General features: G+C 45.1%; 3 protein-coding genes across 3 annotated transcripts; 2 read left to right on the forward strand and 1 right to left on the reverse strand.

Annotated features, from left to right (window-relative positions):
- Positions 1-1,931: 1,931 nt before the first annotated feature.
- Positions 1,932-3,681, reverse strand: LOC117847601 (protein SOSEKI 4). The gene has a single exon (XM_034728828.2). It carries the CDS (start codon positions 3,439-3,441, stop codon positions 2,185-2,187), a length of 1,257 nt encoding a protein of 418 aa, XP_034584719.1. The 5' UTR covers positions 3,442-3,681; the 3' UTR covers positions 1,932-2,184.
- Positions 3,682-6,829: 3,148 nt separating this feature from the next.
- Positions 6,830-8,049, forward strand: LOC117850424 (transcription repressor OFP1). The gene has a single exon (XM_034732252.2). The coding sequence runs from the start codon at positions 7,117-7,119 to the stop codon at positions 7,858-7,860; it is 744 nt and encodes a 247-aa protein (XP_034588143.1). The 5' UTR covers positions 6,830-7,116; the 3' UTR covers positions 7,861-8,049.
- A 3,969-nt stretch (positions 8,050-12,018) lies between these two features.
- Positions 12,019-15,444, forward strand: LOC117850736 (uncharacterized). The gene is made up of 6 exons (XM_034732596.2): positions 12,019-12,688; positions 13,276-13,476; positions 13,569-13,668; positions 13,961-14,164; positions 14,598-14,660; positions 14,926-15,444. Exons 1-6 carry the CDS (start codon positions 12,087-12,089, stop codon positions 15,031-15,033), a joined length of 1,278 nt encoding a protein of 425 aa, XP_034588487.1. The 5' UTR covers positions 12,019-12,086; the 3' UTR covers positions 15,034-15,444.
- The last annotated feature ends 2,125 nt before the right edge of the window (positions 15,445-17,569 follow it).

Here is a 17,569-nt window from a genome sequence, read left to right on the forward strand (position 1 = left end):
TGTAGGATTGTCACTTAAGATACCCTTGGATTTAATCTTTGAGTAACTTAATAAATAGCTCGATCGGAGTTTTATTCAGACCAGACAATCATACCGTTTTTTATGCAACAGGAGGGGTTGATAATATATTTAAAAAGCAAAAAAAAATTGTCCACTCTAAAAACATCAGGAGACAAAAAAAGGAAACAAAGGAAATAAAGAATTATACAAGGTTTCTCTAGACATTATTCAGTTTGGGGGAATTATTTCTTCTTTGCTTGATGTATAACCTGGGTAAAAATAATCCTTCTTGAAAACTACTTTTCAACTTGCAAGACTGAGCTGAATTCCACAAAAAATGAGGTAATTATATTTCTCGATGGCCTAATAGCCCAACTCATGAGAATACTCATTTCCACGAAGGAACTCCTGATTATAATACAAAGCTTTCCAGTCCATCAAAAAGGGCTAAAACTACATTTAATACACATTCGTACTTGAGGACCTTCGTATTTTTCCTCTTGTACTCAATATAATATGTCTTTGAACAGATGCCAGAAGAAAGCCTTATGTGTTATGCTGGCATTTTGACTTCCAAATCTATTTAAAAGGAGGTGCACAAGAGCACGTCCAATAAATTGAGGCCACCATCTATCAATACATGTCTAGCTTACACAGTCGGTAGCCTCAGATTAAAGTTGTGTTCCACGTATGCAAGAGCTAAATTGAGACCACCATCTATCAATACATGTCTAGCTTTTTCCTCTGACCTGCGGAGCAAAAAGGAGGTGCATGCAGGAGCTCTTTCCTCCTCTCTCTGCTCTCAAGCGTACACTTTATTCCCACAACTCGCGCTCTAGCAATAGCTTCAGTCTTGTGTCAGACAAAACCACCGGTACTTCTGCAAGTCTCTCTGAGCACCACTCTACGTGACATGGAACTTCCAAGTGGACGTGGAGGCTGGGGCACCGTGGTGCGTTGGGCCTACTCTAAAGAGATTAGTCGGCCTTGGCTGATGTGTAAGGTGAGATTCCCAAGTGTAATGCCATCAATCTGACTATTGCAACAAGATAACTTCCTGCATCTTTCGTAGTGTCTAAAGTTGCCCGAATGCTTTTGCTAACAGTGGGGATGGAAGAATCAATATAGGGATTCTATTCCTCTGGTTTTATGAGGAGTTATTTTCTTGTCCTTTGCAAACGAAAAAAAGCTCCGGATAAGATTGGCTTGGAACAACCATACTCTTTGATTTCGAATTTGATAAATAACTATTGATATCATGTTGCAAAGACCGGTTGGTTTCCATCTATCATGATTGATATTCCCGGTATCCCAAATTACTATTTATTTTAACTTTTTAGGTATATGACTTTTGATATGGATCTAGATATATACTATGTCTAAATACATAGTAAAAATTTGTATTCAGAAAACTAACCTGAATAGTATTTTGGAATGGAGAGAGTAGTATTTAATTTTTTTTCGGAGATTCTATCTCCAAGTTTAAAATTAATCCTCAGCCACCAAGATCTTTTTTTAAAAAATATTTCGGATGGTTTGAGAGACCGAGCGGTGTGACAGTGTGAAAGCAGTCTGTTAGGAAAAAAAAAATCCATGACAGTCGTCCAGCATGAGGGCGGGGGAAGGGGTCAAACCGTCAACTCGATTGGGCCCCATCCACGTGTGTCTGCTGTCGCATGGTGCCACTGCCTGCAAGACAACGGGTGGACGTGGAGCAGCCAAAGTCAAACCGACATTGGCTTCTCTCTTCGTTTCACACACGCCTAACCTACGCTACGCAACGGATGCGCACGCAGGTCACGCGCCCGAGGAGAATGAGCACATGGAATGATCAGCATGTACGCGCTCCTCAACGTAGCAGAGGAGATGGGTAGAAGAGTAGAAGAAAACAGAGTGCCAGAAAGGCTCTACTGCAAAAGACGAACTAATAATTAATTAACTAGAAATAAGCAAGGGAATCAGGCACGCTAAGACTTGTTTACAGTATATTAGTACAAGTGCGTGCCGTTGCAAGCATCGCCAATGCAAATGCCAAATAGTAGTGGCAGATCTCAGCTGACTCCGACGAGTTGACTCGTCGTCCACGAGGTCCATCCACGTCTCGATCGGAGCGCGCGACGCCGTGCCGTGCCCGTGCCGACGCCCGCAAATCAACTTGGCTTCATGGGCACTAGAGCTCGCCAGCTAGCTGCTCCCCGCCCCGTCCGCCGCCGCCGCCGGCGGGTCCGTCGTCGCGCCCTTGGTGCATTCGCCTCCGTCGTCCCTGCTCTCGGCCGCCGTGGATTTAGTTTGATTTTTCTTGGTGGGCGCGCGGCTTCCTCTTCCTCGGGAGGCGAGGCACCCGGCGCGGACCACCTGCTCCCTCGCCGCCACTGGCAGCTTCAGCTTCGCGGCGCCCCTGTCAGCGTTGCAGGAGGATGACCTCTTGAGGAGAAGAGCGGCATCGCCGCCGCTGCGGGTCTTGCTGCTGCTGCTCTCGACGAGGCTGCCGCTGAAGTAGTCCCGCTCCATAATATCACCCAAGCCGGCGCCAGTTCCGACGCCGCCCGAAGAGCATTCCGCTCTCGCCGGCGTCGTGCATGCGTCCGCCTCCTTCTCCGCCGCCTGCCTGCTACTGCCGCCGGCGCTCGTCGTCGGCAGGTCGGAGCGCCCACGCGCGTGCCCCCGCTTCGCGGCGCCCACGGACCCGCAGGAGAAGAGCTGCATCAGCACCGCCGACGCGCGCATCCGCCCGCCGGCGATCACGCCGACCTCCCTGCCGCAGCTGTCGTCCGGGCTGCCGGAGGACGGCGGCGGCGAGACCTCGTCGATGGCCAGCTCGGTGGACTCCTGCAGGTCCGGCCCATGGCGGTGGTCGGTTTGCGTGGCCGCGGATTGTTGCTGGGCGGCGCCGGTGCTCAGGGCCGCCAGCTTGTTGTTACTGTACTCGCCGAGGTCGAAGGAGCTCCAGTTCTTGCGGCGGCGGTTGGAGGAGGAGGAGGAGGCGTCGCGGAGCGCGGGCGGCGGCTGGGGGAAGAGGAGGAGCGGGGAGCCCTTGAGGACGTACTCGTCGGCGCCGTGGGCGGGGTGGACGAGGTCGTCCTCGGCGAGGTCCTGCCACACGTACCCGTTCCTGTAGCTCCGCTTGGCGGACCAGGCGTACATGGCGGGCATGCCGCTGCCGCGGAGCGCGTCGAGGCGGGCCGTGAAGTCCCGGAGGTAGAGGCCGCCGGCGGCGGCGGCGCGGTGGGAGGAGGAGAGCGGGAGCTCTATCTCCAGGAAGTGTGGGTGGTCGAGGTGGCCGTCGAGGTGGCAGAGGTAGTACACCACGGCCACCTTCCTGGTCGTTGGCTTGGGCGTGTGATGCTTGGGCTCGGTCCACACCACCGTGCGCTCGGGACTCCCCCACCTTCCTCGTAGCTCGCCGCCGCCTCTTTGGAAGGAGGAAGAGGAGGCTGCCATTGCTGTCTGGCTACTAGCTCGGTAGTGACGGTGGACGGCGGCCGGAGGAGAATGTCTGAATATATAGGGATTGGAGAGGAGTGCGGTGGAGGGAGCGAGCGTTCTGAGTGTGTGTGGATCAAGGTGGCAACTTGCAAGTGAAAGAATAGAGAGGTGAGGGCGCCGGGCAGGTGGGGTGCTGACTGCTGACTGAGTGTGAACGAGACTGGCAGGTGAGGGCGCCGGGCAGGTGTGAGTGTGTTTGAGGGACGAGACTCCTCCGCAGTAACAGCAGAGGGAGTCCGGTGGCTGACATGTGAGCCTGTTGCCCGCCAAGCCCACCTGTCGGGGACACAGTCTCTCTGCAGTTACTGTGTGAGAGGAGAGGGAGCGGGCGGCGGATTCTGTTCAAACTTTGAAACCACGGACGCGGTAACAGTATTCTAGGAGAGCAGAGGAGGCTGCTGCGCAGGCATGCGTCACGCGGAGACAGACCGACAGGGAGTCGGGGACCAAGGCTGCCAGGCACGCGTGCAGATTGATGCAGGCAAGTTTCTGGACAGAAGTGATGAACCGAACAAGAAGAACAACCTCATTCTTGCGCTGAGTTGACCCATCAATCCCGGAACACGAACAACCAGCATTGGAGTGGGTGGGCCGTAGGCCAGCTTGATTGATCTAACAGGGAACTGAAGATACTACCAGGTGGCCCATTTGGCCCATTCAGTTCTGAACTCATTTTAGTGGTACGACCACTTTATCGTTTAGGATGCATTTAAGTAGAGTCAAGATAGGAAATTAGAGGAGAGTGAAAATGTGCTCCAAAGTTATCGGTGAACTTATATGTTTGGAGAACTACATAAATACTAGCTAAACTTTATTTAGAATAAAAAATGGTAATGATTTGAACATTTAATTTGAGAATTTTTTTTGTTAGAGTGAAATACATCATAAGTCATTAAACTATTCCCGCATTCTTATATGAATCCATTAACTTTTAAAGTCTAGATCCACCATGAACCTGGATTCATATTTGAAATGAACCACTTGACAAGTTGAAGAGTCTTGATGATCACTTTGAATGTTCATGGACCCACATAAAAAGAATGCATGAATAGTTTAGGGATCTACTAGCACACCACCTTACCTTTACAATAAGTTTTTTTTTGGCTAGGTACTTTGTTAAGGTTAGTAATATACATGGCCAAACGGGCAGCCAAGCCCGGCCCGGCCTGGCACAGGTCCGTCCTGCGCTATGCCATCTCATAGGACCAGCCCTAGCCCCCATAGGACTTATACTAGGACTTATACGGGCCGTGTCAGCCCAACAACCCGACAAGCCAGGTAGGCCTGGTTGCTTGTCAGCCCGCCAAACAAAAGACCCTTCAACAGATGACGAGTGATGTACAAATACATATAACATGTCTACATATTTAGAATTTGATGGTTTTCGCATATATATATATATATATATATATATATATATATATATATATATATAAAAGTATAACATGTTCACACAATCATGCACAAGGCTATTTTTAATGGGTGAGGGAAGATGTAGTGGGCCAATCGGACCATCCAATTAAACGGGTCGTGCTCGTGCTGGCTTGCATGCCCCGGTAGCTACCCAAGCCTAGGGCCATGCTAGCCCGGATCCGTTCTTAACCGTGCCAAGCCAAATCGTGCTGGGTCTCGTACCACCCGTTCGGTCCAGCCCATTTGGACATGTGTAGTTGGTAAGTAGCCTGGTACTACTTATGGCGCCATCTCTTATTTTCTTTTTTAAAAAAAGTGCCATCCTGAGCCTTATAAAATATAGTCTTGTCAAGACCTTGTATTTCTCAAAACCCACGAATCAAGCATTGTTCTCGCCACTACTATAAAAATGGTTTTCAGGTGTGGTGCATGCAATGTTAGTTTAAATTCTCTCCAAATATTGATTACAGGCTAAGTATATAGATTAGGAGACTTCCCTATATACATAAATTATTTCAAGTAAAAGGGGAAAATGTTCTAGAACTAGAAAAATTATTACAAATAAACATAGAAATATTCTAGGAAAATGTTTCATACAAAAGAAGGAAAATGTTTGCAGCTATAGGAAAAACTGTTCCAAGCTGGAAGATGGATTTTCCATGTTATGGATCCCGATTTCTCTTTCATCAATTGTGATGAATAAATGACAATTGAAAATCATCAATAAGAGTGGACAAACAATCTATACAGGTTCAGGTTCCGATTGGGTAATAGCTCAATGTCCTGCTGGAGCTATATTGTTTTACAAATATGATTATAATGTGGTATGTCTAGGCTAGGACTACTTAGCGGGGTCTTGTGGCATGGTAGCACTATGAACCCTGGGCTTCTAGTTGCTGGTTGCATTGCCTCTCTTATGTCTTTGTTCGTTCTCTTGGGCTAACCCCAATCTATTGATTATATAGTCAAGGGGAATTGGTCTCTAACTTGATTTGTTGCTGGGTTCGAGGCTTTTCCAACCTGGAGTCGTCCTCAGTCTCAGGAGTTTACCCCTTTCTATAGAAAGATATTCGAGTGTAGAACATATATCGTAATCTAACATGTACCCTTTTATCTTAATAGTATCCTTATATGGCTGATTCTACCATACTTCGTTGGTGCCCACACATCTGGTACTAATATGTTGCAATGCAAAAATGAAAAATTAGGTTTGTGCTACTGTGCCAATTACGGTTTTGGTATTTGACATTGTCTTTGTAATATTCATATATACTCATACTATCATTGTATAAACTTATTCCATTTGCTGCTGCCGTAACAATTATTGAGTCAAAACTTCTTTTGATTAATGCCAGATGAAAAGGTGCATCAGTGGTATAAATGAAATAAATTTTACACATGATGACATGAGTCTAAAACTCTAAATATTACAGAAGCAACAATAAATATGGATACCATATTTGACACAATGGCACAATCTAATGTTTCCCTTATTTAAATCGTAAAGAGAAACAAGGATACATCCTACAGCAAAGGAAGTTCTCACAACGCAACAGTGGTTCATTTTAGAAAAAGTGAGAGAATATTCATGTGCTTTGCTGTAAAGTTGCTCCTGCGGCAAAGGCTAATGTGACCGTGCTCTAAAAAGTCAGGGTAATGAGTATTAGAGCTACATTTAATAACACAAAGTGCAGTTTTCGACCTAGTTTATACCATTTCATAAGTTGCCCACCCCATAAACAAGTATATCTCGCTTTCCTTTCATGTGTAGCATGCAATCAACTAGGACCATTTGGCCCACACTTGATTTCCCTCAGCAACTTTCAAGCTGCTAAAGTCTTCTGCTGTTTCTCCAAAGTGTACTATTTCAGCTTCATAATCGCGGTAGAAGTTTGCACATCATTGCAACTACAAAATCATAATGATGAAACCAGTACGACGCCCGAAACCGTTTGCAAAGGTACTGACAGCTTCGAATTAATTTTTGAAAAGACTTGCTACCCAAATGGTACTATGTTATACATATGAACTGTGGTTCCTTTCCTATTGTGCCAACTTGCAAGCGTGTTTGCAATTGTGCACATTTTTATCATCTCAGATTCTTCAGCTCACAACCACGTACCTCCTATTATATTGCCACCATTACAAGATATATAGACAGCCTTCCCCTCTCAGGCATTGCCCCATGCTGCACACCACACCTTACTAGAGAGAGAGATGAGCAACCACCATAGGTTCAAACTATCCCATCTCATGCCAAATTCATGGTTCTACAAGCTGAGGGACATGAAGAGGCCGAGGCCACCAAGCCAAAGAAACATCGAAACAACAAGAAACTCCAAGAGATCAAGCCACTACTACCATGGAACCACCACTCCAAAGCCTCTTCCATTATCGCCACACAGATCCTACCACTACATGAACACAAAGCAAATGTCACTTGAGAAGCTTCGCCCCTCCACTCTTCATCTTAATCCAAAGGCATCGGATATCCAATTCCCCAGAGGCCATCATCATCACCACCATCGCTCACCAACATCGACTGCAAGCGCCATCGTTGTCGAAGCCAACGAGTTTCAAGACTTGCAGCTACGTCCAATTCGCACCAGGCCAGCGCCTACCGGATCAATAAGCAGTACGTGCCCGAGCTCACCGAGGCTGAGGAGCAGAAGGGTACATGCTATCAGTGGTGGTAGGGTCAGCACTACGAGTGCTAGTGGTCATCGGAGAAGTGTTGCGAGGAGGAGCTTCGCCGTCGTGAAGGCATCGACGGACCCGCCCAGGGATTTCAGAGAGAGCATGGTGGAGATGATCGCTGAGAACAAGGTGCAGACGCCGGAGGACATGGAGGAACTTCTCGAGTGCTATTTGTCCCTGAATTCCAGGGAGTACCATGGAGTTATCATGGAGGTGTTCAGGGGAATTTGGCTAGAGATTGCTGAAGACATTGTTGAGGATTAAGGTTATGTGATGTCTCAGGACCGGTAGTCTCGGAAATTAAGCTGTAAATTATGTGCATCTGGGCTGTATATGCCTGTGAATTTGTAAATAAATGCATGTGCTGTCAGAGTGTATATGATTTTACTTATTGTTAGTAAACTAGCTACAAGCTGTATGTTAAAGCTTAATTCGATTTGTACGACTTGTGTATGTGCTAACTCAAAAGGTAATGTGGGATTGTGGGCCCTTTAGCACTGCTTATATGCTGGTGTTAACGTAAAAGGATGTATTATGGTCCATATGGCATAGCTTGCTTGGGCAAAAGCCAGCATAAAGAAGAAGCTAGTTGGAGGGAAGCCACTTGTGCGTCTCAGTTCAATAATGTTGCTTCGTTTCCAGCTTCCGGTGAGCTGGTACTCTGTCATTTTACAGCAGTTTGGCTTCTTTTTTCAAGGAAGAAGTTGTAACAGAGTTGTTTGAGAAATTTTCAGAACTATGCCTGCCAAACTTCATGCAGATTGAATCATGTGGTTTTTGAGATATGAGATTATATAATTGTCGGTGTTTTATACCCGACAACCTACCGAGGGGTATCCCGAGATAGTAGATTGGTTGGTGGGGAATCGTCGGACGTGTAACTCGAAGGTAAAAGCGGGAACACAAGATATAGATTTATACAGGTTCGGACCGTCAAAGTAGCGTAATACCCTACATCCTGTTTGGGGTGTTGTATATTGCACCCTGCGCTTGGGTGTTGTTTCGTGTTGAGGATTTGGTCCTCTATTGTGGTTCTATGAGGTCTTCGCCTACCGATCTAAGAACCCCTGCCCTCCTTTATATACTCCAGGGGGCGGGATTACTAGTCGGTTACAAGGTAGGAGTCCACATGGTATGAGCTCTAGTAGGATTACAAAGGAATCCTAGTAGGAGTCCGTCTTCTTCCTTCCTATGGGTACTGGGATTCTATTCCCGATAATAACCTAAGTGAATGGATAATATCTTCTTTCCTTGTCGTTTGCCATAACTCTTTTTATTTGTTGTGATCCTCTAATTCTTTCAACTTGAAACCAAGGACATGCTTTTATTCACCACTTTAGTCATATGTGTGATATTTAACCTACCAAGGGCATGTTTATCGATAATTTTGTCATATGTGTGATATAATATTTATTAACTTAGACAGGCAAAACTAGACTTATCTTATGGTCTGGCCAGCGGTAAAATTCAGGTCTGGACTAACAATGATTGGGTTTATAAAATCAATGGTCAGATGTTTTTTTTAATTCCAAGGATTTCTCTTAGCTCCTTTTTCAGCATGTCTCGTAAAGATTAATGTCCAATTAGTAACAGTGAGGTAGTAAGTAATGTAGAAGAACCAATAATTAAAACCAAACTGTATTTTCACTAGGTTCCTGAGTGTTGACAACAAGAAATTTGTGGTTTTGCATCATAATAGAAGTGTAGCTTTTGCAATGTTCTTTTGAAAGATAGTCATGAGAATGTAAATTGAAGCATAGTTCTATGAAAATGATTATTTGACTTGAGGTTTTGTGATAATATCTTCAATCGTAGTCATTTCCAAGAGTCCCTTACTTATTTTTTGCCATCCAAACTGATTTTCTACCAAATTTGCTCATGGCTCAAACTCCAATAAATTAAGCTAACAGGATCGTATCAGTTATCTTGCTCTTGTCAACGATCTTCAAAGCAACTAACAAAATTTGATTTTCTGTAAGTGGATAACCAGCTTACCAAATTTAATCTCAATACCATCACATTTGAGCTCTCTCGAGAGTCAATATAGATGGACTCCAGATATATCTTGTTTCTTTTTTTCTTATAACTTGTATGCATCTTTTTCAGGTCCGGCTCGACTCTTCAATGCCTGTAGCAATTGGGCTAAGAAGAAGAGGCTGTGGTTTTCATTCCACATTTCAGGAGAAGGGGCAACCTTCATCTTGATTATTTGAATTAAGTTCTCAACAATCAGGTGGTTTGAAGGCTATTCCATCAGGCTATTTAGCAGTGTAAGAAACATGGCTCCATGCTATAGTTTATGATTTTATTGATTGAGTGACAATATAGGCTATTTAGCAGTATAAGAAACATGGCTCCATGCTATAGTTTATGATTTTATTGATTGAGTGACAATATAGTTATTAGGACTAATGGTTTATCAACCATGCATGTGCCTTGTAGGTTTTATAGGTCCTAAGAAATGCAAACCAAACCATGTCAAAATCCAAATCATGATATTCACAAGATCCAAATCATGGTATTCAAGTGTTTAGGACGGATCTAGAATGGGGTTGCGCCCCAGGCTGAATTGCTACTTTGTGTCCAAAACAGTCTAATCTTCCCTCCTGAACCTCTTTTTCTCCAATCAAGATCATATTTTTTAGGCAGGACATCACGTGGACCGGACCCGGGCTGCAACCCCCCCAGCCTGGGTCCTAGATCCACACTGCAAGTGTTCAAACCGTGGTATCTAGGATTATTTTAAAGTATTCAACTGTCCAAATAACAGAGAAAGTCCAAATAATTCTAGAACATCCAAGTGACGGTATTCATGGTGTTCAAATGGCGGTATTCAACTCAGAAAAACATGAAGGACCGGATGATCCGATGGTCCATCGAAGCAAGCGTCGGAGCAATTGGTACAACACGCACAAGCAAAACCTAGAGCACCGGATGATTCAATGAATGTCGGCCAAAGACATCGGATCATCTAATGACTATATTAGTGGTTGTACATGAACAAGATCACCGGATGATCCGATGGCCTACTTTTTGATAGCATCGGATGAATCAGTGAAGGGAAGGCATGGAAGAATGAAGCATAGGATGATAACTCCTACGAAGAGGTGGCCATCAGACTAAGCATATTTACTTTAAAATCATCCAGAAGGTTTTCGAGGAAATCCTTTTTAGCACAGGATGATCCGATAGGCATCGGATGAAGCATCAGAGTAATTTTGGACAGAGGGGTCCAATGGCTATATGCGTCAGCAGGGGCACCGGATGATCCGATGCCTACCCAAAGTTACTATCATCATTCGATGGTCACTGTTTTTCTAGCCGTTGGAGCAACGGCTCTTTGAGGTCCATGGGCTATTTATACCCCTTTACTCACACATTTAGAGTTGTTGATGTGTCCATACAACCATTGAAGACCAAGACCCATCAAGAACGCATCCATGCCATGAAAAGTGCAAAAGTGATAATTCAAGTCTTAGCACAAGCTTAGAGAGTGATTAGTGCTAGGATAGGCTTAGAGCAAGCGTGTGCAAGGTGATGCTACCTTGTGATTGGTTCAAGGATTGAACCACCATTGTAAGCTAGGTGCGCCAGCACCTTGGGGACCCTCCGACTTGGTGTGGAGCGGCGACGACGATCGTGTGCGAAGGACGAGGAGATCCCTTCCTTCATGGAGAAGCGCTGTAGTGGAGACAACGTCAGGTGATTGGAAGAGAAGGAGCGGTGAGCCTTACCTTTGTAGCAAGCTTCTCATCCAGCTTGGTGAGAGCCTTTGTGGCAAGTCAAGACCTTGATCGGGAAAGACTTGTACTGGGAGCATATCCTTGGTCGAGTTTCAACGTGGACTAAGGATGGCATTTGCCTACCAATACCACAGGATAAATTGTCGAGCCGAGTTTGCATCCTTCTTAACCCACTACTTTACGTTTCCACGCTTCATACTTACAATGCATTTACTTTCTTTCTTTCTTTCTAGTGTAGTATCTTGTTCGGATCGACTCTAAGTTTCAAAACTATTTCACTAAATCAACCATAGTTGCACATCTAAATAGCACGACCTAATTTATATTTTTATATTTTAATGCTTTGTAGTGGAATTCATTTAAGTTTTAAGTTTTCAATTCACCCTCTTCTTTAAAGTCCCGATTCCTTTCAAGTAGCCTCCATGTCACGGATCAACCCACCCATTATTTCAAGCTGGATGGATGCAATAAACTCATTTTAACATACCAGCCAAGAGCATGATGTATGGATAAGTCAAGTAAAATATGTGACTTCTACAAAAATTTTGCCCAAAATTTCGAAGTGATTACATGTGTTGAAGCAAACCTGACCCGCAGGACTGGAGACCTGGAGTACTGGACTCAACTTGTGGACTGGCATGAGGTAAAAATTCCAGTCCGGCAGCGTAAACACTGGCTGAACTGAACCCGAACCCAATCCATCCTAAGCGCTAGCCGCACTCTCACTCTTCCCGCCAGGCCACCACCATGGCCGCCGCCGCCGCCGCCATCTCCTTGCCCCATTCTCTCTCCCCTCCCCTTCAAGCCACCCGCCGCCGCCCAGCGCCGCCCGCCTGCACGCACACCGAGCGCGGCGTCTCCTTCGACCCCGGCTCCGCCTTCTACCGCAGCGACAGCGCCGCGGGCCGCGACCTCGCCGTCCTCGCGGCCACCCTCCACCGCCGCCACGGCCGCCTCGACCCCTCCGCCCCATTCCTCTGCCTCGACGCGATGTGCGGCTGTGGCGTCCGCGCGCTCCGCTACCTCGCGCAGGCCGGCGCCGACTTCGTCTGGGCCAACGACGCCTCCGAGGCGCTCCGCCCCGTCATTGTCGCCAACCTCTCCCGCTTCGAGCGGGGTTCGCCGCCGGCGGAGGCGGGGCGCAGGAGGTGGGTCGTGTCGCACAACGACGCCACCCGGCTGCTGGCGGAGCGGTACCTCCGGCGCGAGTACTTCGACGTCATCGACGTGGACTCGTTCGGCGGCGACGCCGCGTACGTAAGGGCGGCGCTCTTGGCGCTCAAGATTGGGGGCCTTCTCTACCTGACGTCCACGGATTGGCGGTCTGCGAGAGGGTATGGTTCGAGAAGGTGAGTTCTTATCCCCTTCTTATTTTAGTATCATCTAAAATCTTTAGAATTCTATGGCTCAGGATTTCCTTCCTAGAAATGTCAATTCGTGGAGTGATAACTTGTATGTTTGTTGGGTCAGTTACTTGGTGGCTTTACTTGCTTTTGTAATAGGTGATTAAGTTCATCGATATTTGTAAAAGAGGAAATAGGGGATGTTTTGGAATGAATTGCTTATTGCAGCTCATTGTATGGTTCTAATCTCATATGCGGGTGATATGTATTAATGTAGGTGTGTGTTTACCTATTTTCCAGCATGAGTACGATGAATTCGTGCTTACTTAGGCTAACATGGAGGTTAAATTGCTGAGATTGATTGGTTGCTTCTCAGCTTGAATACGTATCTAATTAGTATTAGAGTACACAGAGCCATCTTTATTGTGGCAATAGTTGCTTCCTTCTGTCAAGGATACTGGGTCTGCATCACCCTGTAAATACTTTGATGTCAACATTTCTGTTTAAGCATTTGATCGAATTTTCTCTGTACTGTTCTGTTTAAGTCACAACAAATCTTTTGTGTCATTAATGTAACGTTTTATTTTGTTTAGCTCTCTGTCTTCATATGGAGCATATGTTTGTCCAATGCCATATCCGAATGAGGTCGGTTTGCGAATGGTTATAGGTGGTGCTGCAAGGGAAGCAGCTCTTCTTGGATTTCACATAACACCAGTATTCTCCTATTTTGCATATCACGGCCCTATTTATCGAGTGATGGTAAAACTATGCAATGGAAAAGATGATGGCATCAGGTAACGTGTTGCGCTTTTCTTTCCAACAATCATAGAACTGATTAGTACAAATTATGGAATGTTAAGTTCTGATGTCCTTTCTGTTTTGGCAGTAATTATGGCTTCATTTGTCATTGCAAGAGTTGTGGCCAGTCTCAGACTTTTGGATTTGATGAGCTGGGGCAGATTTCATGTGGCTGTACATACAGAACAGTAGGTACAATAGATCATTTTGGGGGTACTAAATTATTGTTTAATTACTGATTGTTGATGTCAGGAATTTTTGTTTCCCCTTTTGTCAGGATTAACAAACTTTGGCTACGTACAATCTAAGTAACTATATCATTTTTAGCTAATCCTGATTTTGTTTTGCTAATGAATGTGTCATCATTGAGGCTAAGTTGAGAATTGTATGCCTATGCCATGCAAAAGCCTCTGCATGCTAGCTTGTGAATTGAATACTTGACAAAGAACTATGCTAGTATATAACTGTCCTTTTTTACAGGATGCAGATTCAATATCTGTTGTAGGCCCTCTATGGACAGGTCCCCTCCATGATGCCTCTTTCCTTGCTGAAATGCTAAGCTTGGCTAATGAATGGGGATGGGCATATACAAGTGAGAATGGTGTCACTTTGGAAAAACTTCTCAGCACAATGATTGAGGAGAGTGACCCACAGCTGCCTCCAGGATATATAAGACTTGATGAGGTATGTCTTGCAGTGTTATGTGCAATTGTTGACTTCATGGAAGTCTTCCAGCAAAGCTAAGAGTAAATATCACAAACCTACCAATATGTTGGGCTAATAGTCACGAACCTACCGCATTTTGTGCCCATTTCATGGAGCTACCAGTATCTTGGAATGTCTTCTCATGACTTTTCCTTTTTTAATCGGACACGCATGTCAATCACAGTTCATCAAATTTGACATGTAGGCCCAGGTGGTCATGAACATGTCACTTACATGTGAGCCTGGCCGACCATGAAAAGGGAATGATCGCACGGTTGTAGTTTGTGAGAATTTCGTAGAACAAATAGTGGTGGATATGTGAAATGGGCATGTTGTAGGTCTGTGACTATTAGCTCAAATATTGGTGGATTTGTGAAATTTAGACCAAAGCTAATTTTTCAATTATATTCAGATTTCGAGACGGGCAAAAGTTAACTCTCCACCACTCGGTACCCTCATCAATTCATTGCGAAAGGTATGTCATTGTCACATGCTTATGTATTAATGTTTGGCTCAAGTTAATAGATCACAATTATTAATTTGAGGGAACGAGCACCACAGTTAATGATCAAGGCATAATTGCATAACCGCACTTGTTTTCCGTCCGTATTACATCAGGTCAAGTTATGGATGTTAATAATATGATCCTAGCTCAAGAATGTTCTATTCATCTTATTTTAGCTATTCGTTTTTTAAATGTCATTTGTAAATCTAATTATATTTCAATATGTGTGAAACAGGAAGGTTTTTCAGCTTGTCAATCTCATATTGGTACAAATGTAATCAAGACCAACTGTCCAATTGCTTCTTGCATGGATGTGGCACGTGAGATCCGAAACATGCGATGAATGCCAACTGTATTCTTTGTGATTCACCAAGTAGAAAGTTCCTTTGCTCGTTGGTTGCACAAATGCAGCTGTGAGATGAGCACTTCTTCCAGATTCAGAGGGGAACCTTTCACTGTGGCAGTAGTTGAAAGGCAGTTTTTTTTGCTCACAAGCAACACCATAACCCGTCCGTCGTCTCGAGCTACACAAGCATGCTCAGCTCTGGGTGTCCTGTTGTTTCATTGTTTGCAAATGTTTGTGGTAGGCATCCGTAGTTCACATTACTGTTTTCCTTTTCTCTTTTCTTTATTCTTTGATGACACAGATGATGTAGAACCTTAGGCACTTTGGCAGTATGAGCATTTTTCCGAAACACCAAGAGGAGAAAGGCAGATGTAAGCGTTCAGGGAAGTGTTGGAAATTTGCGGCCTACATGATATTGGATTCCAGGGCTTACCATGGACGTATGACAACAAGCAATCTCGGCAACGAAATGTTAAGGTTCGCTTGGACCGCGCTGTTGCTACAGACCTTTGGCACGATTTATTTGAGGACGCAACTGTGGAACACCTGCTCTCTCCCTGCTCAGACCATTGCCCAATACTTCTCCGAATGGAACGAGATGAAAGAATGCAGGGGCAGAAGATATTGCGGTACGAAATTATGTGCGAGAGGGAGGAAACTTTAGGAGAGGAACTAGTGACGGCATGGAAGAAAGCAGGTCAAAAATCTGATCTGGGTTCTATATCGAAATCCCTGCGTGAGGTCATGCAGGCCCTGCATAACTGGAGCAAGGAAACATTTGGCTCTATAAGAAAAGAACTCGAGGAACTAAGGAAAAAGCTCGGCGAGTTGCAGCTAATTAATAATGAGGAGAGTAATGCCAAGTCAAGCACACGATTAATAGGATGAATGAGAAGAGATGATGTGGCTTCATAGGTCAAGGATCTCATGGTTACGGGACGGTGATTGCAACACAAAGTTCTTCCATCAAAAAGCACGGTGGAGAGCAAGAACAGAATTAAAAGGCTCAAGCTGGAATCAGGAGATTGGTGTTCGGATCAAAGGGAGATGGCAGGTATGGCCAATGATTTGTTTGCACAACTTTACTCCCGAGACAATGAGGTCGTTCCTGATGAATTAGTACAGCTTTTCGATCAAAAAATTTCTGATGATATGAATGACCTGCTGTGTAAAGAATTTTCAGAGGAGGAAATTGGTGATGCTCTATTCCAGATTGGTCCCCTAAAGGCACCTGTACCTGATGGTTTTCGGGCAAGATTTTTTCAGCGCAATTGGGGAATCATGAAGGAAGATGTAATTAGCGCAGTACGAGAGTTTTTCAGAACAGGAATCATGCCAGAGGGGGTAAATGACACTTCAATAGTTCTTATCCCAAAAGTAGCATACCTGGAAAAGTTATCAGATTTTAGATCGATCAGCTTGTGCAATGTGGTATATAAAGTTGTATCAAAATGCCTGGTCAACAGATTAAGACCCCTCTTGCATGATTTGATCTCCCCACAACAAAGTGCCTTCATACCAGGCAGGCTGATTACTGACAATGCCATTATATTATTCGAGTGCATCCATGCTATTCAACACAGTACCTCGGAGAGGAACAATTTCTGTGCGTACAAGTTGAATTTGTCGAAGGCATATGACCCGTGTGGACTGGAGCTTCTTAGAAAAAGCACTACTGAAGCTAGGTTTCCATCGTACTTGGGTACAGTGAGTGATGAGTTGCCTAACCACCGTACGTTATTCTATCCGCTTCAATGGGATCCAATAGGAACCCTTCCAGCCCTCTCGCGGTCTTCGCCAAGGCGATCCACTATCGCCGTATTTATTCCTCTTTGTTGCTGATGCGCTATCTATCTCCTTGAGGAAAGAAGTGCAGGAAGGAGATATTCAGGAGCTGCATGTTACCAGCAGAGCTCCTGGCATATCACACCTTTTGTTTGCGGATGATGCCCTGCTTTTTTTCAAGGCCAATATGGAGCAGGCTGAACGTATTAAAGGAGTACTGAGTCGATTCGAGAAAGGTACAGGGCAGAAGTTTAGTACAGAAAAGTGCTCGTTGCTGGTGCGGGATTGTCTTGATCCGGAAAGTCAAGAGCAAATCAAAAATATACTACAAGTGGAAAGGGTGGATTCCGAGCCGAAGTACTTGGGCCTCCCTACACCGGACAGAAGACAGAAGAAGAAACGATTTCAGCATTTGAGGGAACGTTTTGGCAAGCGTTTGGCAACCTGGTCAGAACGATTCCTTTCTTCAGCAGGGAAGGAGGTACTCATCAAGGCAGTTGCTCAAGCCATTCCAACATAGTGTTCCAATTAACTAAAGGTTTTTGTGAAGAACTTGCTCGTGGGGTGAGGAACTATGGGTGAGATGCTTTGGATGGAGTGCGCAAGACACTGGATTGCATGGGAAAAGTTTACTAGGAGTAAAGCGAGAGGGGTCTTGGTTTTAGGGATTTCCATCTGTTTAACCAAGCCCTACTAGCTAGGCAAGCGTGGCGCTTATTGGAATTCCCTAATAGCCTTTGTGCCTAAC

Source organism: Setaria viridis, chromosome 3 (assembly GCF_005286985.2).
Source record: "Setaria viridis chromosome 3, Setaria_viridis_v4.0, whole genome shotgun sequence".
Taxonomy (NCBI): domain Eukaryota; kingdom Viridiplantae; phylum Streptophyta; class Magnoliopsida; order Poales; family Poaceae; genus Setaria; species Setaria viridis.